At 41.7% G+C, this 27,382-nt stretch overlaps 1 protein-coding gene across 1 annotated transcript; it reads right to left on the bottom strand.

Annotated features, from left to right (window-relative positions):
- Nucleotides 1-11,822: 11,822 nt before the first annotated feature.
- On the bottom strand, nt 11,823-22,119 carry zbtb32 (zinc finger and BTB domain containing 32). Its single transcript, XM_026185817.2, has 5 exons — nt 22,025-22,119; nt 18,073-19,124; nt 16,983-17,086; nt 15,225-15,389; nt 11,823-13,108 (listed from the first exon to the last, which is right to left on the bottom strand). The coding sequence occupies exons 2-5, from the start codon at nt 19,092-19,094 to the stop codon at nt 12,879-12,881; spliced, it is 1,521 nt and encodes a 506-aa protein (XP_026041602.1). The 5' UTR covers nt 19,095-19,124; nt 22,025-22,119; the 3' UTR covers nt 11,823-12,878.
- Nucleotides 22,120-27,382: the final 5,263 nt, after the last annotated feature.

Below are 27,382 nucleotides of genomic sequence, written 5' to 3' on the forward strand. Positions count from 1 at the left end.
CTTTTTGATGGCATTTTACACAAAGTACTGGTACAGTATCTAGAAAATGTGGGAAAATACTGGCATCGTGTACAGTATTTTCTCCTGAAGGAATTATGTTGGGACCCTGAAAAAAATTACTATGTACAATAATGGATTTCTATACATTTGACATCAGATGAAAACTTTGTAAGATTCGGATAATTATTTGTTAAAAGCTAGAAATTTGGTGTTATTTGTCTCTCAGAAACAGTTCATAACTTTCCTTCAACTCATTCATGTCACCTAAAGGGTAAACCTGTTTCTCCATCACCTGTTCAGCTCTGATGATTCAGTAAGGATATCTCCTGGTTTCATCTTCATGTTTCCCTCTCACCAGAAAACCAAACCGATATCATGACCAGCAGCTTTACAGCTGTGGCTCCAGCAAACATCAGCTGATCCTAGAAAGTAATATTAAATAAATTCTAACAACAGCGCTTCTGCTGTTTAATGCGACCTCCGCTAGTTTCCTCTTTCTGGCGCAAAGTGGGAGATAAACAAACAAGAGAGACGGGACTTGCGGCAGAAATGCCGATCAGCTGATCATTGATCAGTTTCGTGATTAAAGTAGCAGCATGATAGGGTGGGAGGAGAATGAGAGAAGAAGAGGCAGCTGACAGCATAAAGACGCAGAATAACTCCAGCTTTTTGTCTTTTTTTTTTTTTTTTTTTGTAGCTGAAGTACGGGACAAATCGCGTTTATTTTCAGCTTAATACGAAACGCATAATAGTAACTCTGAACAGGGGCAATTCTAGGATCAGAGCTTTGGGGGTGCTGAGCACCCAGAGAGCTGCCCTGCCAGGCAAGGTAAACTTTACTCGTCATAATGAGACTTCTTCCCCGTCTCTGTCAGTCCCTGCATCCTTAAATGTCTCCAGTTGTCCCGAGTTCCCTCTGACTGTCTCCTTGGTGCATTTAAACCCCTGTTCCTCCCTGTCCTCATCGTCTGTTGTCTTCATCTCCATTATCACTCATCATAATTGTACCCTCTCTGTGCAAGTCTGCAAATTTCTTTATTAAATCATAAGATTCTTAAATTCATCAAGTCTCTCTGTCCCTGGGTCCTCGTCAAAAAACATGACATCACTGTTTTGTACATTTTAACACAATTGAATCCCCACATTTGTGAAAGAAAAGCAAAACACTTTTTTGAAAAGTCTGTAACTCCAAAAATAGATGAGTCCTTGAAATGTACAAAATATTATTACAAAATTAGAAAAATTGAGACACCTTGGCCTCTGGTACAATGTATACAATGTATGAAAAGATCTTTACTGCAGATACTACTATGGCTCTGCAGATTTGTTCTTTTCTTTTATCCTATGTCGCCTCACCTTGAGGTTGGTAAATCTGTCTATCACATTTTGGTGTTCTGTCTGCTCAAGCATTTCTCAACTGACATCACAGCCAGGTGCTGGAGTTTGCTTTGACCCATGGTCCTTCTCAGCCAGGTATGGAGCTGACTCAAGACACTAAAAGACCTTTCACAGCTACAGCTGCTAGCTGGGTTTGTTAGGGCAACCTGAATAACAGTTTTCAGTGTGGGGACGATCTGATTATCCAGAAGATTGTACAATGTAAACATATCTGGGATGGCACCAGCCTCATTCTTGAGCTTCAAAAAGTTTTTGGCAACCGTGACTTCCTCTGACTAAAGCTCAATATGGTAATGCAGTGCCAGGGCTGACAACCCAGTTTGTTTTGCAGATTCTGTACAGCAGCTTTAATATAGGGAGAACACAACTTCCAGATTGTACGAGTAAAATTAGTTTAACAGTTTCTGTTTTGCCTGTTAGTACTCCCTGTCTGTTTTCTTACCTGGTTCTTCCTGATCATGTACTTTCTCCTCATATTCCCCTCTTTCCTCTCTCCCTCTTTGTACTGACATTCATACATAAATAGATTGTATTCAATTAGATTAAAAAAAAATACTATTAAGAGCACTAATAAAAAAGTCCTATCTCAGTGTACTTTCAACCAAAGGGCAAATAACCAAGCCACATGTACATCTAATAAAGGATATAAATATTGAAACACTGATCCAAAATTATCCTTTATTGATGGATCATTTGATCTTACACTTTTACCTGAATGTTGCTCCTTTTTTTGAAAAAAATTCCTTATATCCATTATGAACCTGGCTGTCTCTCTGTACACAAACACACACACACACACACACACACACACACACACACACACACACACACACACACACACACACACACACACACACAACAGGAGTTCCCTTTCAGTCGATTCACTCGGTACAACACATAAGTATGGGATATCACGCCCTCGCGTGTCCTGGCTGAAGAAACCTTTATTCACGCCTTTACGGCAGATGACGTGTGATGACACGCGCAAGGCCCCGCCCGCACATATAGCCGCTGCCATCACCGTCATCCCTCAGTTCTTACGCTCTTCACCTCGCTGAGAACACCTCTGCTGAGTTGGGCTAGCTAGCTACTGCTAGTTAGCTCCGTTGTCTGCCAACTTGAACCTAGCTTAACTGCCCCTGTTGGTGTTAGCCTCCACCGCCCAGCTGGTGCGTAGGCTGCCCGCGGAGCGCTATTTTCAAGTTTTTCTTGTGCAGCGTTTCGCTTTGCGTTTTGGGAATGGACTCCAAACCGAAGCGAGCAAAGCAGAAATCTTCTGTTCGCCCCTGTCCTCAGGGATGTGGTTTCTCTTTGCACGACAGCGACCAGCACGATGCCTGCCCTGTCTGCCTGGGGATCGTCCACGCTAGGAGAGCGTTGACGGAGCCCGAAGCTTGTGCGTTTTGTCGCCAGCTCCGACGCTCGACCCTGGAAAGACGGGTGACGTTTGTGGAAAGAGTGCTGGGACGCTCGGCTGTCGCACGGCATGACCCTCTTTTTTCCGAGTCTGGAGCCCCGGCTTCGTCCGAGTCCGAAGACGAAAATTTTCAGGTCGATGTCCCCGCGATTAGCTGGGCTGACCACATGGAATACGTTGACGGGTTAGCCGATGACGGACCGGAACCATGCAGGAGCGCTTCAGTCTGGGTTGAAGCCCGCCAGCGCTCCCCAGGAAGACGATGACGTGCTGGACATCGGCCTGGACATCCATGGTTTGTCGGAGGATGAGCAGGAGAGCTCATTGTCGACCCAATATGCCGCCGCTGCTGCGCCGGTCGGCCACGATGACACCTCTCTTTTCTCCCTGTTTCGCCGTGCCGCTGAGAAGCTGCAGGTGGACTGGCCCTCTCCTCCACCAGCTCGGAAGCCGTCGCGGTTTGCAGGTTTTTTCCTTCCACCGGAGCCCGCAACGGCCAAAAACTGCCTCCCCATGTTCCCAGACTTTCTCTGCGAGCTAACAGCGTCATGGGACAAACCTCTGTCTACCCGCGTCACTGTGCCCGGCTATGGACAGTACATAGAATTGGACGGCGCCGAGGGAGCTGGTTTAGCTAACCCACCCCCTATGGAGCCGTCTCTGGCTGCTTATCTGGCCCCGTCCCATAACCATGGTGTCGGTGGCCCCGCAACTCTGCCGTCCAAGCACTGCAGATTCTCGGCCTCGCAGCTGGAGAAGATTTATCGGGCTCAGGCCGGCACCGCTCGAGCCATGAGCTCCGTCACCATGCTCCAGACGTACCAAGCAATGTGCCTGGCGGAGCTTGGATCGCTGGTTCCGGAGGACAGCCCGCTGTCACCTCTTCTTAACGAGGTTAGAGTCACCACGGATTACATCCTCCGTGCGTCTCGCTGTGCAGCGCTCTCCCTGGGCAGAGGGATGGCTTCGACAGTGGTGGCGCAGAGGCACCTGTGGCTGACCCTCTCCGACGTCCCTGATAGAGACAGAGCTGTGTATCTGGACGCACCAGTGTCTGCGGCTGGGTTATTCGGACATTCACTTGAAGCCATTCAGGCTAGATTCGATCTGAGGAAGAAGCAGACGGAAGCTCTGCGCAACATCATCCCCAGACGCCAGCCCCAGCCCAAGCCCACTGCTAGCTCTCACAGGCCCGCCGCTCCTCTGACAGCTGGCAAGAGACCGGCGCCCACTGCTGGAGTGGGAGGGCCGCCGGCGAGAGCACGTACTCCGGCCCGAGCTCCACGCCAGTCGGCCTGGGGCAAAGGCCCTCCCCCGGGCCCCCGACGGGACCCGACGCCCAGGAGGAAGAAGCCTCAGCCCTCCTAGCTGTGATTGCGAGTGGGGAAGGGATCCGGCAGCAGGGAGACGCTGCTCTTACCCCTCTGTTGCCGCACAAGAGGTGCCGCTTAAGTTCTGTTCAGGTTGTCAGCCCCAGAAGGCGCTGCACTTCCCTATCGCGGTCTCCCAAGCACATAACCCCTGCACACGGTTCAGATGTGTTGAATGTTCAAGCGACCACATCGAGTGTTCCCGCTGTTTTTCATTGTTATGCCCCGGAAAAGGTGCACCCAACAAAATGTATAAATGTACATGTTCCCATGTTGCAATCAATAAAGAGTGTGGTTTACTCTCAAACAATCTCAAATGCTCAACCTGCAGGCGAAATGAGCCAGGTCAGGCAGGGGATGCAGTCCCCTGCAGACACACTGGGGGGCGACGGCGCCCCGCCGTCAGTGCTGCAGGCCAGCCGGCTGGCTGCTCACTTCCCTCAGTGGCGCGCTTGCGCCCCCTCTCCGTGGGTGCTGCAAACCGTTGCCATGGGTTACCGGTTGCAGTTCCGGGTCAAGCCGCCTCGTTTCCAAAGAGTCGTGAACACGATTGTCAACCCCGAGGCAGCCTTGGTACTCAGAGAGGAAATACAGGCGCTATTACAGAAGAGAGCAATACGGGTGGTCCCCGCTTCGGAGACGGATAAAGGTTGGTACAGCCGTTATTTTGTCATTCCGAAGAAAGGGGGAGGGCTTCGTCCCATCCTCGACCTGCGAGTCTTGAACACGTACCTGCGAACGTACAGGTTCAAGATGCTAACACTCAGACAGCTCCTGAGTGCAGTCGGCCCGGGAGATTGGTTTGCGACAATCGATCTAACAGATGCTTATTTTCATGTCGCTATACACCCGAAACACAGGCAGTTTCTGAGGTTTGCATTCGAGGGCGTAGCCTACGAATACCTAGTGCTGCCGTTCGGGCTGTCGCTCGCTCCCCGCACCTTTACGAAATGTGCCGAGGCAGCGCTAGCGCCCCTCAGGAAGAGGGGCATCCGCATCTTGGCCTACCTGGACGACTGGGCTCTCGTGGCTTGCTCCAGAGAACAGGCGGAGACGCAGCTGTCGCGGGTTCTGTCACACATTCAGACACTGGGGTTCTCTGTGAACTTTCAGAAGAGCTCGCTAATCCCAGGTCAACAGATCGCTTTTCTCGGTCTGGAAATATGCTCTCTTTCCAGCCGCGCACGGTTGTCAGAGCACAGAGTGGCCGCGTTTCATCGCTGCCTCGCTCAATTTCAGCTGGGACGCAGACTGCGTTTCCAGACGATATTGCGCTTGTTGGGCATGATGGCATCTATGATCGCCGTAGTGCCGCTTGGGCTGTTGAAAATGAGAGCGTTTCAACGCTGGACTCTCTCTCACCGTTTGTGTGCTTCGCGTCACCTCCGGAGGAGGCTGCCGGTAACTGCGTCTTGCATGCTAGCTCTCCGTCCTTGGAGGGAGCCCGGGCTACTGCACCAGGGCTCTCGGATTGGGAGGGTGTTGTTTCGCAAGGTGGTGTCCACAGATGCTTCCCTAAGTGGGTGGGGAGCACTGTGCGAGGGTGCGTCAGTGAGAGGGATCTGGTCCGCGGCTCAGCGCCAGCTGCACATCAACCACTTAGAGCTGTTAGCAGTGTTCTTAGCTCTAAAGCGTTTCCGTCCAGTCCTGCAGGGCCAGCATGTCTTAGTCAGGACGGACAATTCAACAGTGGTGTCTTATATAAACAGGCAGGGAGGAACACGCTCTCTTCCCCTGTTGCAGCTGTCTCGCTCTCTGCTGTTATGGTGCAGTGTTCATTTTCTGACTCTAAGAGCCACCCATGTCCCGGGCCACCTGAACCTGGGGCCGGACCTTCTCTCCAGGGGGGGTCCTCTGGTGAGAGAATGGAGGTTACACCCTTCAATAGTGGCTCAGATTTGGGATCTATTTGGCGAGGCGCAAATAGATCTTTTTGCTTCCAGGGTGAATGCTCACTGCCCCCTGTACTTCTCCATAATCGACCACGATGCACCCTTGGGCTTGGACGCGCTAGCGCACCAATGGCCAGACGTGCTCCTGTATGCATTTCCCCCAGTGGAAATGATATCTCCAATTCTGGAGAGGGTGCGTCGGCATTCCCTCTCTCTGATCCTGGTGGCCCCTTGGTGGCCCGCGAAGTCGTGGTATGCAGAGATAATCAGCCTGCTTGCAGCAAGTCCTTGGCAGCTTCCTCTCCGCAGGGATCTCCTCTCTCAGGCGGGGGGGGAAGTGTTTCATCCGCGCCCGGATCTGTGGCACCTTCATGCTTACCTGCTGAGAGGTTAAACTTGGTTGCTAAGGGTCTGCCACCTAGTGTGGTAGCGACGATTCTGAGCGCCAGGGCCTCGTCTACTAGAGGCTTGTACGCTTACGAATGGCGAGCCTTCGAGCGATGGTGCCAGGACCGCCACACTCTCCCATTTCAGTGCTCTATTGTGGATGTTTTGACATTCCTGCAGGAGCTGTTGGATAAAGGCCTTTCGTTTTCGACGATCAAGGTTTATTTAGCGGCTATATCTGCTTGTCATATCGGTTTTGACGGGGTGACACCAGGTGCGCATCCCCTCGCCGTGCGTTTTCTGAAAGGGGTTCGCCGGCTGAGGCCCGTGCTTAAGTCCAGTGTCCCTGCTTGGGACTTGTCTTTGGTGCTGGAGGCCCTTTGTGGCCCTCCGTTTGAACCCGTTGAGTCGGTAGATATGAAACTTCTTTCGTATAAGACCGCATTACTTCTCGCTTTGGCCTCGGCGAAGCGAGTGGGGGACCTTCATGCGCTGTCTGTGCATCCTGCCTGCACACAGTTTTCTCCTGATGGCCGCAAGGTCGTATTGCGTCCGAATGCCGCCTATCTTCCCAAGGTCATGCCTGCATCTTATAGTTCAATGGAGTTTGAGTTGCTGAGCTTTTGCTCCCCTCCTTTTGAATCTGAGGAGCAGAGGAGGGTGCATTCTCTTTGTCCGGTGCGTGCGCTACGCACCTACATTGAGCGCACTCGGGATGTGCGTTTGTGTGACCAGTTGTTTGTCTGCTTCGCTAATCCGAATAGAGGTAGAGCTCTGTCCAGACAGAGGCTGTCCCACTGGATTGTAGAAGCTATCTCGCTGGCATACAGCACCGGAGGTTTTGCGTTGCCCCACGGGGTGGGAGCTCATTCCACCAGGGGGATGGCGACCTCATGGGCTCTTTTTAGAGGGGTGCCTGTGGCTGATATTTGTGCAGCGGCTAATTGGGCGTCGCCGCACACTTTTGTGCGGTTTTATCGGTTGGACGTTACAGCCCCTTCGGTGGCTCATGCTGTCCTTTCTGCTGGGTCTACCACTCACTGAGGATGTGGTGGTCCCGTTCCGGTTCGGTGGCTGCTCTGCGGGGCGTGTATATAGGTCCCATACTTATGTGTTGTACCGAGTGAATCGACTGAAAGGGAACGGTTAGTTATGTCTATAACTTCTGTTCCCTGAAGGAGAGGAACGAGGTACAACACAGGGTGGCCCCACTGAGCAGTTGGCTCGGTGAAGAGCGGCTATCGAACTGAGGGATGACGGTGATGGCAGCGGCTATATGTGCGGGCGGGGCCTTGCGCGTGTCATCACACGTCATCTGCCGTAAAGGCGTGAATAAAGGTTTCTTCAGCCAGGACACGCGAGGGCGTGATATCCCATACTTATGTGTTGTACCTCGTTCCTCTCCTTCAGGGAACAGAAGTTATAGACATAACTAACCGTTATAAGGTTAATGGGCATCCAGTCAGCTAGTTAGTACCTTGGGTTCAATATCGGCACATATGACAAAATAACCAGTTTCTCTCATTACATTTCAAACAGGACAGTGGTAACAACAGCAGGCTATGGATAATGTTAAGTTATATATTTTAAATAGGCTGTATACATTTCAATGGGAGCAACAGAACGGTCAAAAATCGCTGATTTTACTACAGAGCAGGACGGATTGTAGGGTAGCAAACACACTCGAGAAACGCGTTTTCGACACAGCAGGTTACCTGGGTGTAATGTTTTTCAGCTAAAAACAAACATGGCCTGACTCCTACCTAACTATATAAAGAGTAACTGAAGGTTAAACGCAGCTAATATGTCCTGTTTTAAACCAGGCACTTACACCTCCGCTCTGCTGCGTCTCAGCTACTATCGCTCTGGCAGCAACAGCACTAGAGTCAGAGCAGCAGGGGAGAGGCGAGCTCGAACAAACCATTTTGGGAGGGGGGGGGGGGGGGTATCTATACTTTTGTTGTTAAAATGTTCCATCTCAAACAAGTACTGAACGCTTTTTATATTTTTAGTAGTGTGTCACACAAACAACAAATATTGTCAAAAAAAGTAAGAAATCTTTGGGGGTGCTTTGATTCATTTCAGCACCCCCAAAAATGGGCTAAAATCGCCCCTGACTCTGAATACCAGAGGATTCCGTTTTTTACAGGACGGTAGGCAACTCTACTCAGTGTTGCCAACTTAGCGACTTTGTCGCTATATTTAGCGAGTTTTCAGACCCCTAAAAAAAGACGTGAAAGCTCTATCGCTTTTACTCTCAACAAGCAGCGGGTGCTGTGACGCAGTCAGTTCTTCTTTTACTCTTTTACTCTTATGCTGTTTTGTGGATCACAAGGTTTAAAACTACTTATAAACACACACACAAAGTAACTCCACCAGAGTGCCTATTTCGGGTCACTTTTGCCGGTCCAAGCCCGGGTAAAGGAGCAGGGTTGGAATTGTGACATTAAAAAAAACAATAATTGCTAAAAGAAATTTAATTTGTAGATCTAAATAAACTCTAAATGCATTTAGGACGTTTTTACTCACTTTATGTCTCTTCCACGATGTTATTTCTCTCTCCAACAACATAGGTTACAATTAGATTAGCATGACCAATTATGCAAATTAGGCAATGACGTCATTTAGCGACTGGTAGCGACTTTTAGGACAACCAATAGCGATTTTCCTTACTGAGGAGTTGGCAACACTGACTCTACTAAGCTTATGAATAAGTGAATAAGTTCACCAGTCACATCATAGCACCCACCCAGCTGTATAGGGTGGGTGGGTGTATAACTCGTACTAGCACGCAGTACGAGTTATTGTAACTGACTGTAAAAAGTTAGCACAACGAAAATAAACTACACCTAAACTTGGTTTATATCTGACCCAGATAGACTGCAGGTCATAACTTCTCACCCGAAGCTCAGTTCACCTGACAGTCGGACCGGCGGCCGCCTTGTGTCTCTCCTCCTCCGCCTCCCCTTTCCCTCATCTATCTGCTGGCCTCCACCACTTGCTAATTTTACTGAATCTGTGAAAGCTCCACCATAGCCACTACCAAACAATTGAGTTATTTTTACACGTCTGCCAGCATCTGTCCAATCCGCCACCTTTCACTGTTTACACCGTTACGGGAAAAAAGACAACAACAAAAAAAACATCGGCCCATTTAAAACGAAACATTACCATTTGCCTGGTGGGCCGATGGCCACTCCAGCTATGCTCACAGGCGGAGAGTGCTTTCGAGCGCTTTCCTTATATAATGCAGTTTTTACCGTTTCTTCCCGCAGTAAATATAAACAACAATAGTATTCAGGAAGAAAACCAAACATTGCATATATTCAAATTCAAATTTATTTTTATCATAACTCTGGTTTTACGTGACCTATCAACACAATTTAAAAACTGGTATAAAGTCCACACTTTTTCCATCAATTTTTCCGACTGTCCTGCTCACATCTCCAATGGTTGTACACATTGTCATTAACGTGGCTTCACTCCACATCAGCCACGCCGCTTTGCTAGCTAACACTGGTGTCGGCACATAAGGACGTTGATTAGCTCCATATATACGAATGTGAATCGCATTATTGGCTGGATTGTGGGATAAGATGGGATCGTTCTAATTCCATACGGGAGCAGTCAGTCACTTACTGACTAACACTGCAAAACAGAATTGTTAAAGTTTTAATTTTAATTCAGGTTGGATTTTTTTTGTGCGCAGAGACCGTGCCAGCAGTGCGCAATTGCGCACGTGCGCAGCTTAGAGGGAACATTACAGCAGACTGTACTATGCAAGTGGTAAATGGAGCTTTTAAGATAGCAGATTAGAGCAGGGAGCCAATAAGGCCTTAGCCAGCCTCCCTAATAATTCTGCTCTTGTACTGTGCATAGTTAGCCAAGGTACTTTGCTAACATGACACATGCAACATATTTCTACTTTTGTGCTTTTACTGCTACAATTGGCCCATTATTACAGTTTCAGCCACTGGCTTCGACAGAGGCCCAAAAGAGTCGGGCTTGCAACATGTTTCAAATTCTTTTGTTGTAATTTGGCACAAAAATCTGCAGCATATGAATACTCAGTAGTATGGTTCACGCATTTCCCTTTAAAGAAAAAAGTAGTTTTGTAAAAGTGGTTGGGAAAAACGAGCTTGGTAAGAATATGATGCATAAATGTAAATGAGTACATCAAAATGTCAAATTTCACAGCGGTTGTGTTATTTTGGTACGTTTTATTTACACAAACGAAATTCGACATGTCACTGATCTGTGACTGCTATTGTACCTACGGACTTGGTTCTCGTACCCCCCCCCCCCATCCCCACCGCCCTCCAATTGCCCGGGAATACCCACTTGCGACTGCGTCACTTTCCGGCTCCTACGCAGCAGTCGGAGCTGATAGCGCCCACTCACAAAAAAAAAAAAAAAAAAAATAACCAGACGCGCCGCAACGCGTTTCAGAAGCGTACTAGTGTATCTCCGCCTCGTATCGCTTAAAATAGTCCCCCCTCTCTTTTTTTTTAACGGAAGCAGCGTGAAGCTGCACCGAGCAGTGAAGGAAGTCAGACACAGGAGCGGCGCCGAGAATCCGACCACTTTTGTACGTGCAGACGTCTTCTATTACGCCCTCTGTGAAACCGTGCAAGGACGGAACTAAGCGGCGCGACTTTTAACAAACGTAATCTTTTTTTTTTTGCTGCGAGGTGCTGCACCGCTGTTTTGGATGAATTACAGCCTTTGTGAGATGCACCGTACATGTACTAAATATAAGAGGACACGGAACACACCGCCACACAAACACACAATATGTGACTTATAAGGCCATTATATTGACTTTAACCAATACCAAACAGACCGATTGGAACCAAACCTTGAAAAGGGGACCAGGAAAACAACTGCTTGTCTTTATAACATGTACTACCACCGCATTGATCACAATTGGACGCATCCTGTGTGAGGTTCTAATGGCTAACTGAACATTTAAATATATTATATCTAAATTATACTATAATATAATCACATTATATCATAAAATAATGTGACACAAATTCTCAGATTCTGATGTGTTTAGTTAATGGGACCTCTCATCTTATTATAGTGACTTCAAAGCTATGTACACTCTCACTCACACGTGTATATATATACACACACACACACACACACACACATATATATATATATATGCACTTTGCCTTTTTTCTTCATATCTATGTGTATTTACGTCAACATATGTATTTATGTATTTTTAAAAAATAAGGTGAAAAATAAGGATACTTGCTATGTGTAATTAATGTAAAGATTTTGCACTTTGCATTTTATGTTTATATCTATGTGTATTTACATCAACATCTGTATGAAAAAAAATTAGAGTGAAAGATGAATAATGTTTATTTATTTATTTCACAGCTAATACACATTTAGGATAATGCTGTACAAATCAACAAATACATTTTGATGGAAACAGACCCAAGAGTTTCACTGAAAGCTCATTCCAGGAAGCAGTGTGCAAACATACATAATATGTATGTAATAATTTCAATCCTGAACCTTGTATGGAGCTTTTATGGAGGTATTTAAGTTGGCAGGCCTACCTCTGAGTGACTTTTACTACAGCACGTCCAAATAAAGAAAAGAAAGCGCTCAACTATTCTCACTATCAAGCTTGGGATAGATGCAAAAGCTCTGTGATAATACTGATGATATAAGCTAACTAGTCATTATTAATGAGAGGACAGGTGTCATCTTTGCTAAATTTTAGCCTCCTTTAAACTGTTTTTTGTATATTAACATTTTTGCTGCCAGTTCTCTCACCAGTACTGCTACAGCTTAAACTCATCTTAATTGTTTCTGGAGAAATCGCCTTTCTTTCTGTCCAGAATAAGATAGATGTGGACACTATGTTGCATATTTCAGTTGAAATTTGTCATAATGTTACTGTGGTTCTCCTCAAGAGGGTGCTGTAAACCTAAGTCAGACACACAAAGATTACGGTATACAACAGTCAAGTGATAATGAAAGTCGGAGAGAAGATGCCTGCGTCATTCGATGAGGATAAGCTGTTGATGTGGCTTTAATGCATGGTAAACACTTTCAATATCTTTTTCTGACATATCACTGGAAATTAGTGCTGTATTGATCTGATCTGTAGTTTTGACGGCGAATACAGAACAGTTGCAGTTTGTATACAAGTTATTGCTACACTCCAGTTTGTAATCTTGCATTTCACTTAGGGGTAAGTGTTTAATGGCCCTCTAGATTTCTCAAACATTACCATACATACTTTTTTTTTTAAATTTTATCTTTAGAAATATAATTGATGCTTAGCTGTGTGTAGGCTATGTAATGATTATAGCTGAGAGGGGCACATTACAGCTACACTCTTGAGAACTTCGCGTCGATGGAGGCAGTTGGATTGTGAGGCGTGGCTCAGATGTGGGAGATATACAGGTAGGTGCTGTTGATGCTCCAGTCAGGGGGGAAGTCTTGCACTGCGTGGCTCTTGATGTGTCTTTGCATGGCGACCAGGCTGCTGCAGAACTCCAGGCACACTGTGCACTGGTACGGTGCGGCCCCGCCGTGAGTCCGCAGGTGCTTGATCATGGCCGAGTAGTCCCGTGAACGTTGACCACAGAGGCGACACTCGAATGGTTTTTCGCCTTGAAGCAGAGAGAAGAAAGAGCAGGGTAGGGGGCACAGGAAGGAAGAGAAAGGAGGTGGAAGAGAGGAGCGCTCACTTGAGAAAGGGTGTTTAAAACATATTTATTTTCAGCGTTTTACGATCTATTTAGCACGGGCCTCTGTGCCAGTAGATGTAGTATGTGGGGTTATGTTTTTTTGGGTTGTCTGTATTTATGTAGGCTACATACGACCTTGAAAGCCTCAAGGGATTTTTTTTCCTTCTTCATAATTTGCACAAACATTCACTTGTTATCAAGAACGCACTGATGAATTTGATTGTCAAAGTCAGTTTCACACGGTGAACTCTCAAAGTACCTATTTTAGCCCTACTTGAAGAATTCATCAGATAAATAAAATATTTTGTACAAATGTCTGTTAGGGTAAAATTACATTTTATATCTGTAAGGTCAAAGGTCAATTTTACTGTGCCATTATCATTTTCTGTAAAAAAAAAATTTCCCCCCTGATCACTATTAAATGCCATGACCAAGAGACTGTCTGTACTATAGATCGTGAGAACACATCTCACAATTTGAATACTGAATTGGTTCTATTCTGGTTGCACATATAAATTTACTGATTGGCATAAATTCTGGTATACATGCAATGTTTAATATTTAGTCAAATCCTAAAACTGTTTATTGGGTCAATTTTTCTTTCGCTCTCAACAGACACACTTCTTAAATGAGTAAACATGAGTAGAGTAAACTGGGGCACTTTTATGCAAATCATCCAGCTTTGCACCACTTGCATCTGCTTTCCACTAAGTCGGTTTTTCTATTTGATTGTAGGTCAAAGCAACACAAAATGAAATAGATAAATATCAGCTTAGTCATTCTGAGAAAAAAAACTTACATTTTCATATTAATAAAATGTGCTGACAAAATCTGTGCTTATTAAAAAAGTCTACTGGTTTAACAGGTAGTGTTAAAAGTTTAAAACAAAATCCTTTCCAAAGAGCTTTTAAACATCTAAGTGTGTGAACGCCTGAAAAAGAAGTGACTTATTTATGAAGTAATATACCCGGGAATTTCTTTTTAGTGTCTTCTTACTCGTTGATTTGTGAGACATCAAAATTGCTCTTAAAAGATGTTATTATGAAGCAGATCTATCCTAGAACACACTGGCCTATCTGAAAGACCGACTCATGTTCATTACCATTTCTGTAGCTAAACAGACCTCAACGTAAGCAAATTAGCTCATGTCCTTTCCATCAGTGCAAATCATTTTTAAATTCTCTTCTTTTGCTTTAAGCTTCTGAATCCTACACTCCCAAAAACCCAATATGCAGAGCAAATGCTAGACATTCATCATGGTGAATATTTCTAATGTCAGTGTCTCCAAAGTAATCTTAATAATAAAGCTTTAAGGAGTGTTTTGGAAATGTATTTTCTTTACTATTTAGTATTTTCTCAATGTATAGAATTGCTTTGCAGTTAAATACAGACATGATGCCCTTTGTTGACTAGGTTCTCTGTTGCGTGCAAGTTTCAAGTCTGCAAGTTTCATATTCTGCAAGGTTAACTTCATAGTATTAGAATGAGTGGAAAACTCTCTACTACCGAAGATGTTCTGCAGTAATGCACATGGGCCCGGTTGTACATTTAAAAAGTGCAGACACTTTTTAAATGTACTGAAAAACACAAAAACTTCTTAGTTATTATAATGAGGATACTTAAAAATGGTATAACTGTGACAGTTATTCATAAATTCCTTAATTTGGCTGTAGCCTGCCATGCCTTGTCTCTGATATGATTTTCCAAGTCCCACTGACTAAAACAACGTTAGACCTTTGTTGCTGTTGTTATTTTTAAACATGCTTTTCAAAGTCAGAGTTGGTAAATACATACTGGGCAGATTTATCAGACGTCATTTTGTAACTAGGTTAACACTTGTGACCTATGTTTATAGATTTTATTTAATTTCTTTTTTTTTTCTAAATTATTAGTCATTGCTGTGGGTAATCATTTTCCATCAGTGTCAAGCCAGAGGATTCTTTGCTGCACTATAAGTCGAAAATTCTCACAGCTATCTTTGAAAAAAAAGTAAATAATCTGATACGCTGATGCACTGCTGTTGAAGAGATGCGCTTACCAGTGTGTACTCGGTGGTGTGTGTCCAGCTGATGTTTCAGACTAAACTTCTTAGGGCAATGTTGGCACTGATAGGGTTTTTCTCCTCTGTGGTCTCCTCTGGTCTCTGATTCATGCGGTGTAACGTCTCCTCGTCCGCAGAACCGACATCCTGTGCAGGTTTTGCCTTTGAAAACAATCAGATTTTAATATAAAAAACAGATCTTGGTGCGAATATTGTGGTGACCTTTTCTGTTGTAAGTTGTATGTTGTCAGATAGAAGCTGCTTGCATTGCTTGCTGGAATGGAACTACACAACAACAAGATATTGCATAAATGTGGCTGAATCTATAGTAGAGCTGCGACGCTGAACAATCAGGTAGTGGATAACCAGGAAATGTATCTGAAAATAATTTTGAAAACAATTTGATTAATGCTGGCATGTTTGTATCTTGCAAAAAAGAGAAGATCTAACGGGTTCACAGCTGGCTCTGCAAAATTGTGTGTTAATCGATTTCTTGATAAATAACTGTCAGATAACTGTTAGTGATAATCCCGCCTTAGCTGATGTTAGTAGTCATGCTCGCAGAGTCTCTTGCTCTGACTTGCTAACTCAACCAGCTGTTTCAAAATAAATAACCACAGTTTTTGCCAGACCTTTAAAAACCGATTTTAGTCGCACAGCATTAGACATACAGCATTTCACTTGCATTTCTAAGGCACGTCTATTTTTGTTAAGCATCCTGTTGCGAGACAATAAATTCAGTTGGTACAAGCTTACCTTCCTGTCACTATGCACGCATATCACCTCTAAAAATTATAAAGGTGTGATTTTTGAGGTTAAGGTAGCACCACTGAAGCTTTACACTACCTTATATTTTTTAGGGTCTATCAAGTAAAAACATGGGCCTCATAGTTTTAGACAGGATGCTGAAAGGAGAAGGGGGTGTACTGTAGTAGGGGAAATTGAAAGAATAAACCACAACAATCGAACACTTACCACTCTAAACACAAGCTACTGAGACCTGTTGTCATTAGTGCATTTCCTGTCCAATATATCACTTCTTGCTAAAAAATACCTAACCTCATATAAGGTTTGAACACGTCTGTTTTGTAAAGATCTAGAAATAATATGGGTGTTTCTCGGTTGACTTTTACAAAATAATAATGCTAATAAAGATTGTTTTACTGTTATCCTTACTCTATGCAGCAGCAAGAAAACTCTGAATTTTATTTAAGATGCAACTGCTGGTAAGACAGTTTTACCATTGCCTAATCTGTTTAAGCATGATTATAATGTTCCATTGAGCAAAGATATTCAACATCTGATAAAATATTTATCAGGCTGATTGTACACTTTCATGTGCACACACTCACCCACACAAACATGCAAACGCACAGATGGTGTAACTCATTTTTGTGTGGATGAAATGAATATTAGAACGACATAATAAATCAATATGTTTGACTTTTTTGGCATGGGACAAACCACTGTTGCGATGCAGTACATACTGTACTGCATGTATCTAGCTGTATCTAGTAACCACACTACTGCTCCTGCTGCACCCTGCTTTCAAAAACCACAACTCTTTTTATCACTTTCCATTGCGTTGCTACACAGCTGGAGTCTGCAGAGGTTAGGGGTCATGAAAATAACTTTTTACTTTTATCTTGTTAAAATTATCATTTTTACACAGGATGATCACTTTTACAATAATAATGTAGCTTCAGCGTGTTTTGATTATTGAAAGTGTGTGTTTTGTGTTTCTCATATCATTACCTAACTGTGTGGAGACTGACTCCCGCAGCACCGGATCATTGCGTAGACTGCAATGTTGGCAGTCTTGACCTCTGTCTTTGCTGGTTTTGGACACTTCGGGGTAACTGAGGACACACAAATTAACAGTTGCAAAAAAACAAATGTACTAATTATACCTTTAATTTAAAATGTAAACCTTCATTTGTCTCCCAAAGTCACAAACCACAAATATATATATATATATATATATATATATATATATATATATAAAAAAAGGTTTCTGTGTGCCGACTTCTAAGGCACACCTTCAAAATGGCACATGGAAAAAAGTCAGTCTGCATACGTTTTACTGCTTTACGTGTTATCACAAATTACGTCCCTTAGACACTTAAAACTTCCTTCCTCTCAAATTTCAACCACAATATACTTATATGTTTAGTACATGCTCAATGCTAAAGAAAAGACTGAAAAGAGGTAGACCAGACTAAACAGTAAAGGAAGATTTCAGTGTGTGGAAACTCTCGAATTTGCAAAGGAGGGGAGAAATTTAGGGGGCTCCCCGTTATGTTCTATTTGGTTTTGCTGTGAGGAACAGTGCGCAATGTGTATACGCTAAATTATCACATAAAAACAAAACAAGGTGAAGTGGGTTATTACTTTGATGATAAATGAAACTTACTATATATATATATATATATATATATATATATATATATATATATATATATAAAAATATATATATAAATATATATATATATATATATATATATATATATATATATATATATATATATATATATATATATATATCTTTCTTTTTTAGCCCTTTTGCGCAGTGTAAGCTAGGATGATAACTTCTCAAAAATGAATTTCACAGACCTGGACTGGCAAGGAAGGGTTAACAGGTGAAACTGATGTAGCTGGAAAATGCAGGAGGCTTGTTAACACATATCTACCCAAAAAGCAGTGAGTCAGGTGTGGTAGCTGTCACAAAGGAAAAATTGAGCAAATCGGGGGATTCTAAATTACTCTATTAGAGGAAAAATTTGGAGATAATGACTAGAAAAAAAAACAACCAAGTTTCCAAAATCATGTCCGAACTGTGTCTTACCTTGGTTCACCAGGTTGAACAGTCCCAGGAAATGCTTTCTGGCTAGATCTTTTTCTTTTTAAAAGGCTCTGTTTGATTATGTTTCCCATTCGAGTTGGACCAGTGTAAATGTTTTGTGCATAGCGGGGGTGGAAGCCTGAGTAGCCCATTATGGGGTTCTGACCTGGGGTTTGAAAATGAGAACTTAGTAGGGGGAACATTTGGGGACTGGAGAGAGAGTATGGGTAGGGTATAGAGGACTGGTTGGGTGACTGAAGAGGGTGAGCTGCAAGTAAGCTTGGATAGTTTTCTGCTATTCGCCGCAAGGTGCTCACAGAGTCCCACATGTTTGTAGAGAAAGTCCATGGATAAGAGAAAGAGGAATTGCTACTAGCAGGCTTGGCAACAGCACTGTTTCTGCTGTGAATTGGCTCTGAAATAGGGGACAGTTTGGCCTTCTTTCTTGGGGGTGATGGACTGCTGTGGGTCTTAGTAGGAGTAGAGGGTGAAAGGTTTTCCATGGCAGTGCCTGCCTCATTCCCAGGGAAGGACCTCTTAAGCAGTTTATCCTCATTAAATGGACTTGCGTTTGAATGTTGATCTTGTCCCTCTGGAGTCTCCTTTTCTACTTTGACATCAGTGGTTTTGTCTCTTTTTTCCTGCTTTTCTGCTCTGCAGTCAAGAGTGTCCAGCTGCTTCCTGCACTGATCCTCCAGTGGCTGCATCTCCAGCAGTTGTGCAGCTTTCAACAGTAGTTGCAGATCATCCACAGAGACCTCAAGAGCTTGCGTGTAGGTGAAATCCAGAACTTGCTGGAAGGTGTGAGGTGAAAAATACTCTAGAGTGCAGCATACAGGGCTGTCTATGTCTCCGCGGGCTAGCTGCTGTGCTAAAGTTCTGCTAGCACAGGCTAGTACTAGACGATGAGCCCTGAAAGTTTGACTCTTTACTGAAATTATAGCATCACAGAGTGACCCTGAGCGGCGTAAGGCATCTGCCTGCTCCAGGAAGTGGAAGTATTGGGTGTTGTTGATTCTGATCATGTCTGAAGGTGTAGATGTATAATCAAAAGTCTGAGAAGAGAAAACCAAAACCAAAAGAGATATCCCATCAGATTATGCCCACTCTATCTGAAAGTTTGTTCCATCTATTTGCCACATTGCTATGTGACATTTCCAGAAATGCTAAATTGTATGTTGGAAAATCAGGTTGAAAAACAGCAGCACAGATTGGCTTGTGATTAACAGATATACTTCTCTGTGGTTTGCACTGTTTTTTTCCACCCTTTCCAAAGAGCATTACCTATAGTGAAAGCTGAGGGGGCAGAATGTACCCAACATGATTATTACAAAGATATTTATTATTTGTGTAATTACAAAGAACCGGTGTAACTCAATTTCATTTTCAGGGACTTTTCAAAACAGTTTTTTAAAAGTATTCTTTAAAAAAATCCTGTATCTTTTTGTAGAGTCATATTTGCAAGAAAACTTTCCTCAATCACTACTGTGTCTGTTATCATGCTTGAATGCCTGGCTGCTGTGTGGAAATGTACTCTTATGTGAAAGCTTTGATATTCAGAGTTCACATACACACTCTAAAGCCACAAAGCCCTAACAGTATATGAAACCATGACTAATGACTGTACACGCGTAAACATGAGTAAAAAGTTTGAACATCAACAACAATAAGACCATATTTGAGTACAGTAAACATCAGATGCAAGATATTGCAGGGGTGGAATATGTAAATATGTAAGTATTTTTTTGGAATTTAACATTAATATTGAGAATACATGGATGAAGAGGCTGTGGCTGTACGCTAAAACTACCGGATGCCTGAAAGTTTGTCATCTTCACACCGTCTGAAGTCTATAATGAACCTTTATGATTATACAGTGTGCGGTCGGTTTCTGAAGCAGAGGTCACAAGTACTGTGAGCTATTTCAGAAGGTTTTTTTGTTGTCTTTTTTTGCGCAATTGCAAACCCATACCCGTACCTCGATGGTGACTGTAAATGAAAAGTAAATGTGAAACAAAATGACATTTAGTTGTCTCATTACTGGAATTTAAAAAAAATATGTGCATAAATGATGCACCAATCAAAATCTTTTGTCTTGCGTAAAAATTCACGAAAATAGTTTACATGAGCGATTTAATCCTTTAAAGCCTTTTAAAAGCGTTTTAGCTTGCTTTAATTAATTTCAAATTATTTTTAGTTTTTATATTTGTCAATTATTTGGCTGTGTCTCCTATGTAGGTGTAAGTGGTACAGCATGGAGCAGTGAGAGTGAAAGTGACAGTGGCGCAAGGCCATTATCGAAAGTACAAAGTTACTTAGTGCTTCTGTGTACTTGAGTTTTCATTTGAGCATGCATTTATCGGTTTTGTTTTTTGTTTTTTTAAAGTCAAGACAATTATTAAATGTTTAATTCTACATAAACAGTGTCGAAAGCACGTAGGGAATTCAGTGTGCAAATCAAGCTTATGTCAGTTTAGTGACGGGTATCGTCCGCATAGATGAATATAAAGTGCGTTGACCCGTATTTCCTAGTATGGCATTTACGGCTTCAAATATAAAGATATATTAAGTATACGCGCATATAATGCTTTGATTTTGCAAAGCTACATATAAAGTAACTTTCTTTTCAGAACAATTAAAATTTCTGGAGTACAATTTTCGTCATTTTCCACATAGTCATTTTAAGTGACCTGCATTTACGTTAAAACAGCGCCAATAATGATAATAAAATACCAGTGTCATTATTAAAACATTATCGTATTAGTTGTCACAGTCGTGACGACAATATAATTAAGCATGTGGATCAGAATCAGAATCAGAATCAGAAACTTTATTGTCATTGTCATGAGAACAACGAAATTAAGAATGGTCCCCGATCATTGCATCATCCCTAGCAATATCAAAATATAAATAAAACAATAAAATTCAATAAATAAAATAGATAGAATACTTAAAATACTAATAAGATATAACAGTAAAACATTCACATACATTCCCACACACATGCTTCAGACCGTGCATAGATTAACACAAGAGTGGCGTGATGGACATTTTTTTGTAGTATTCAGATGTGTTATTGCAGTTGGATAACAGCTGTGTTTGAGTCTATTAGTCCTTGCTCTGACTAACAGAGCAAGGACACACTAACATTACATAATGTATTTATAATCATTAAAAAAAAATTTTTAATTAACATTATTTTAAATCCAAGGAGATTTTGGTGAGATGTGAAAAGAAATGTGTCATAAACAAATCTTTCATCTGTATATTGATGCTCTTGTCTTACTTGCAAAGGCCTTTCAGGATTATTGATGTCTTTCAGAGTGCATTATGTGCCAATTCATGCACTTTCATTTTAACTGTGATTATAATGTGTTTTCAAATACTGTGCTGACTTTCTGGTGACATTTATGTAATTCCAATAGTACTGTATAATTTATGATTGTTCACTGTAGTGCATATAGAGGTGCTCTCCTGGAAGCTGCTGGCCTATAAATGTTATTTTATGCTGTGCCCAAAGTTCACGCTTACCTGGTTTAAATCTATTTGTCTTAATCTAACTGTTTATTTGTCATAAACTGCCTGGTATAATATATTGTTCCCACTGCAGCTGCTCGGATCAATGTAGACCTGAGTTGTGCCATAGTTAGCAGGTGTTTGATCTCCTTTTAGTAAAAGTATAATCAATGTCAATGTAAAGCCTTACACATTTGACAAGAGAAGTAGTTAAAGTAAACCCTTCCAGAGCTCACACGTAAAGCACTAGAGTTGACACCCAATTGATAAAACCCTCAACGGGTAACATATCAGTAGCACAGTGCTAAGTTGTGTTTACAGTAGATCAAAGATTAGACAGTTAAAAAGAGCAAAGATGAGAAATGTTGAGGTGCATCTTCTTGTGGTTTCAAGTGTTGGAAATCTAAGAAGCAACAAGCTGCATGAATGAGGCACTTACCAGATGTTTAGTGAATATTCTCCAAGGCGAACGATGAGCTACCTCGCATCATGACTGTGAAGCGACTTCTAAAGTGACATGTCTGTCAGGGCACAGGTTATACTGTGGGGCAGGGTGGTTTCCTCTTTTGTCTCTTCAGTCCCTCCTCTTCATGTTAACTCTCTCTGATTGGTGCTCTGATTACAGTGCTAAAAGGCTTGCCTTTTGTGATTAAAGATGGGGACTTTCTGTTAACTAAACCAGTACTTTGTTAAATTTTGCTTTGCTCAAACCACGGAGGAAGTTTTGATAAGGAATAATTTCTACTTCTTGTATAAGTGTCATACAGCTATTGTTGTCGAATACAAAACACAAACCAAACCAAATTAACAATGAAAACCTTTTTGAAAATGAGAGAGAAAAATGAGGACAGTGGTTGAATGGTAATGTTGCACACCTGTACATGTTGTACATGATTTCCTCTCCTCCTACTTCATTTGCTGGTCACTACATTAATAGACTGTTCTCTGCTGAGACAAAAACCACTTCAAAGACAGTCATCTGTGACAGGAAACATACAGACCAAAGCCCAGTGGTACTGATATGTAGGGCCGAGCTTTACTAAAAGCTGCGCTCTGAAAATAGAAATATCTGCTTTGGCCTTTCGATATGTCAGATGTTGGCGTGACAACCTGTAAAAATAGGCCAACTGTAGCGAGCTGGTCAGTTTGTCAGCCCGTGATGGTGGAGTATACTCTGTGCCTTTGCTTGCATTTAACGGTTTGTTTTGCCATATTCCTAAATTAGCTTTAATTTTTAAGCTAGTTCTTTTTTTCTGCTACATTTTTAAAACTTAAAGGTTGTTTCTTTACATTTTTTTTGTTCAGCTCAGGGGGAGACATCATGTGATAGGAAAAACATGCAGATGTGCCATCTTTTTAAAGAATTCTTGTTATACAGTATAATTTGGGCTCTTCATACAAGTGTAAAGAAAATCAGCAGTTTGTCAACACAGATGAGCATTTTCCACCTAAAAATGATTAGAGACCACCGAGTGAACCACACTCGTCATTAGAAATATTTGCATTTACAAAAATTTAATTGCAGTTACAAATGCCTGACAGATTATTGAGAACGTGGGCGTGTGTCTGTCTGTGAATGTGGGCGGACCACATTTTGCCATTATTACACAAACAAAGATACGCGCACACACAGAGGCAAGGCTCACAAAGTGAAAACAGTAACTGCCGAGCTGTTAGGAGGGCAGAACGATCAAAAACGACATTAAAGCTTGTTCTCGAATATTTGTGTTAGAGTCCTGCTGTTCAAAGAGCTGTGACCCACTCGGGTATGATGTGCATTCTGGATGCTCATTTGGTCAAAATCTGGGGAGATTCAAGGCTGATTCAAGATCTTTGGCTCTTTTTGTAACTTCCTTAAACTGTTCAACTGAAGGAAGGTGTGATGTTTAGACAGGCAGATGCTTTTCAGGAGTGCAGTTGTCATGAGGAGGTTACCTTGGTCTGCCGCAATATTTACTTAGGTGGTTGGTATTACCATTATATCCACATAAATTTAATGATCCTTGGTTTACCAATATAGTATGCTAGTGTAATATGATGACCAGTGTTATTTACTTCACAAAGTGGTTTTACCACCTTCAAGATAGTTCCGGCTATAATGGAACCTTTCTTTGTGTACACGCAGGTGTGGACACACATACACACACCAGGTACACACACAGTGACAGTGACAAGGTGACAAAACAACATGAGCTATGCTGTCATGGTTGGCACAGAAGAAACACAGTAGACTATTTAGCACAATTGAACATGCTGCAAGTGTAAAAACCAAACAATCATGGTTACAAATTGAAACAAAACATATGTACAAGACAGAGCTAGGACTTTATGTAGTGTTCATTTCAGCAGCACGGTAGCACATAAACTGCAACTGGAAAGCAAGTATCAATATTTCTGAGGCTGTCAATAGTATTACTTGTAAGCCAGTGTTGTCTAAACTTGTTTATTGTAGAAGCTCTAAAAAGTAGCTTTTAGTTTGAGTCAACATGCAAAAACTGTTAAAAGAGAACATGGTAAAACACTATTGTGTGTGGTCAAAAGCCTGAAAACACCTTTTTGCATGAATTATATTAATTTTAGCTTTGCTTAGTGAAATTATTTCTTTGCTTTTACTGATGACTGCCATGTTCACTTTTACTGAAACTACAAGCACAGTGAAATGTAATGTTAATAACATATCTAATACTCCATTGCACACAGAATAATGATTCTCTTTGGCTAACTTGCTAGCTAGCATTACATAGACTCGGTTCCAGTAACAAGCCATTTGTGGATGACTAAAGTTTAAACAGTTTCATGTAAGTATTTCAGTTCTTAATTGAGTAATGCTTACTAAAATGTAGTGTATATACCTGATGTTTACAAAGTGCAAGAACATTTGCAAAGACATTTTTAAAGCATTATACAGTCATGAAAAAAGAAAGTAGTACAACTTTCATTTTACATTTCAGAATGCAATATAAAATCATCTGTTCCTTACCTGATTCTAAAATAATTTAAATAGAAGCTCATTTTTACAACAGCATAGTTAATACAGAAGCCACAATACAGAAACTATGTGGAAAGTTCATACTAAACTCGTGCTACATCCATGGAAATTAAGAGGGAAAGTAGCAACCAGTTGGTGCTAATCAAATGCAGCCAGTTAGCTGATCATTAGTGAGTTAGAGCATCTCTACAAAAACAAGACTTTTGGCAGTTATGGAGCATTCAGATGTACATTAACACAATGCCAAGAAGGAAAGATCAGGTATGTTCTAACACAAGCAACTGTTGTTGTCTGTCAGTCTGGGAAGATTTATGAGACAGTTTCCAAACAATCTGAAGTCTACAGTAAGAATGATTATTCATAAGTGGAAAACATTCAAGACATGATATGTGGACGCCCGGCAAATTCACTCAAAAATCAGAGCGTCTATTTCTCTGAGAAACTGCAAAAACCCAAGAGCTACATCTGAGACTCTACTTGCCTCAATTAGCATGTTGAATTTTAAAGTTATTAACAGGAACTGGTAAAAATCTTCTTCTCTCTAAAAGAACATGGCAGCATAGCCTAAGTTCTGCAAACCGCCATCTGTGCTCCTCTGTATACCAATATATTCTAGAGACAAATGAGGTTGTATGTCCAACAGCTAAAACTTGGCTGAAATGGGGTCATGCAACAGGACAAAGATCCCAAGCACAGCAGCAAAACTAAAACAGGATGCCAGAAAAAGAAAAGAATCAAGGTGTTGCAATAGCCCAGTTAAAAACCCGGCCTCAACCCAACTGAAATGCTGCGGTGGGACCTTAAGGTAGTTGTGCACAAACAATTTCCCCCAAACCACAATAAATTGAAGCAAAGTTGTAAAAAAAGAGTGGTCAGAATTTCTCCACTATGATGCAAGAGATAAAATCATAGAAAAAACAGTTACTTCAGGTTATACTAGCTAAAGATGGTTCTGCACGCTAGTGAATCACAAAGTGTTCTCAGTTTTTGATTCACTGATTCTGATTTTTTCTTTTTTAAATAAATGATGGCACAGTGCTTTATTTCATGTGTTCTTGTCTTGTTCATCTGAGGTTGTAGGCTTTTTTAATTATGTCCTTGCATGTAAAACTATAGAACTTAGAGTGCACTTTCTTTTTCAAATCAAATTGTTAATGCTCTGTTTACTAGAAAACAGATTTAGCACATTTCTGCACATGTCAGTATGTTTCTACCACCTGTTTTTCAGTGAAATATTAGAAAAGGCATCGGTGGGGACTTGCAAGGCCTCACTGGCCTTTATGTACTAATACACACACCCAAAACAGGCAAGGGAAGTGCCCATTTGTTGAAAAACAGCTCCATAGCACCACTTGAGGTAAAAACCTCAGCAGGAAACTTTTTTTTCTGCATTTTCTTTACATTCAGGAAGTTGCTCTTGGAAATGCAGAAAACAACAACAACACTTTGTTCGACCTACTGTTTAAAGTAAATCTAACACGTTATATTACACAGTAAAAACGGCATTACTTTTATTTGACTATCAGCTTATTATAACTACATGCATTTCGTATTTACCTCAACACCTTCAGAACTAATCTTTGATTTAAATGCTGACTGGATTACTGACCTTGTCAATTACATTTATTTAGAAACACATGGATCAGATTTTTCCCATTGTGCACTGTATTGTTAAAACCTGCCAAAGAATCCCAATTGTCTCATATGAGCTGTATAAATCAAGCTGTTTTGATATTGATTTTTTAACTCAAGTCTCGTAGAGGAATCATAGTGCGATTGCTATCATTTGCTATTTCTGTTGTATTAATACATTGTTGTGCATGGCTTTTAAGTTTCTATAAAGAACACTGTTCCTGCCCTTATTGTTCTTGCAATGTCCAGTTGTCATGAGGGATATAAATTGACACGATTACTACTTCTTATATATTACAATAAACACCACCTAATGTGTTGTATCAAATGCTATATTTTGGTTTGTGGTGAGTAGTTTGTTTTAAGCAGAGATAAGATCTTGCTCAAGAATTTTTTCTCTGCAAGGTTTCTGTTTGCATATTAAGACAAAAAAGAAATGAATAGCGTATTAAAAAAACCCCAACTTGACTCTGTTCAGAGTTGCAGAATTAAAAAGGCGACACATAAAAAGTGATTTTGTTTCTCCACATGCACGATCATGCATGATCTTAGAGAATTTTAAGTTAACTTTGGGGGGTTTTTTTTGCTTTTTTTTTCCATTTTGACTTTGGCAGCATGTTTTGGATATGTGAACATTTCCTATGTGGTGAATACAGTGCGCAAACTGCTTTTCCCAATAATTTTCAAGAGTTCATCATTTACATAGAACTTAATTCCAAATATAAAGCACTTAAGATTAAGTAGTATTCGTCATAAATGCTTCTCACCTATATGATAAAGGGACATGCATAAAGTGTGAACCACAAGGTGGTTTCCTGTAATGGCTGTGATCACAGGTTTGACAGGTTGTTGCATTAAGAAGGGAAAAAACTAGAAACTGTCATTTTGTGTGGGTTTGTTTTTTTTTCAGCTTACTTTTTTTATTTAAGAGGTTTTCTCGCAGTTATTAGTGCATTACTGCCATACGTTACAATTCCGCGATGTAATATACGATATCTGACCATTCGTGGTAGCTTAATCACGTATAGGTATCGTGCTGTGTGCATGCTTACAAGAAAGTCGGTGACATTTGGGGGCTATTCTTCACACCCTTGTTTGTGCAGTTATTGTCAAATGTTGCTCAAACCACTGGACAGTCTGATCTCATCGATTCCTCTCAGTGAAATTAGCAATATA

Source organism: Astatotilapia calliptera, chromosome 11 (assembly GCF_964374335.1).
Source record: "Astatotilapia calliptera chromosome 11, fAstCal68.1, whole genome shotgun sequence".
NCBI lineage: Eukaryota > Metazoa > Chordata > Actinopteri > Cichliformes > Cichlidae > Astatotilapia > Astatotilapia calliptera.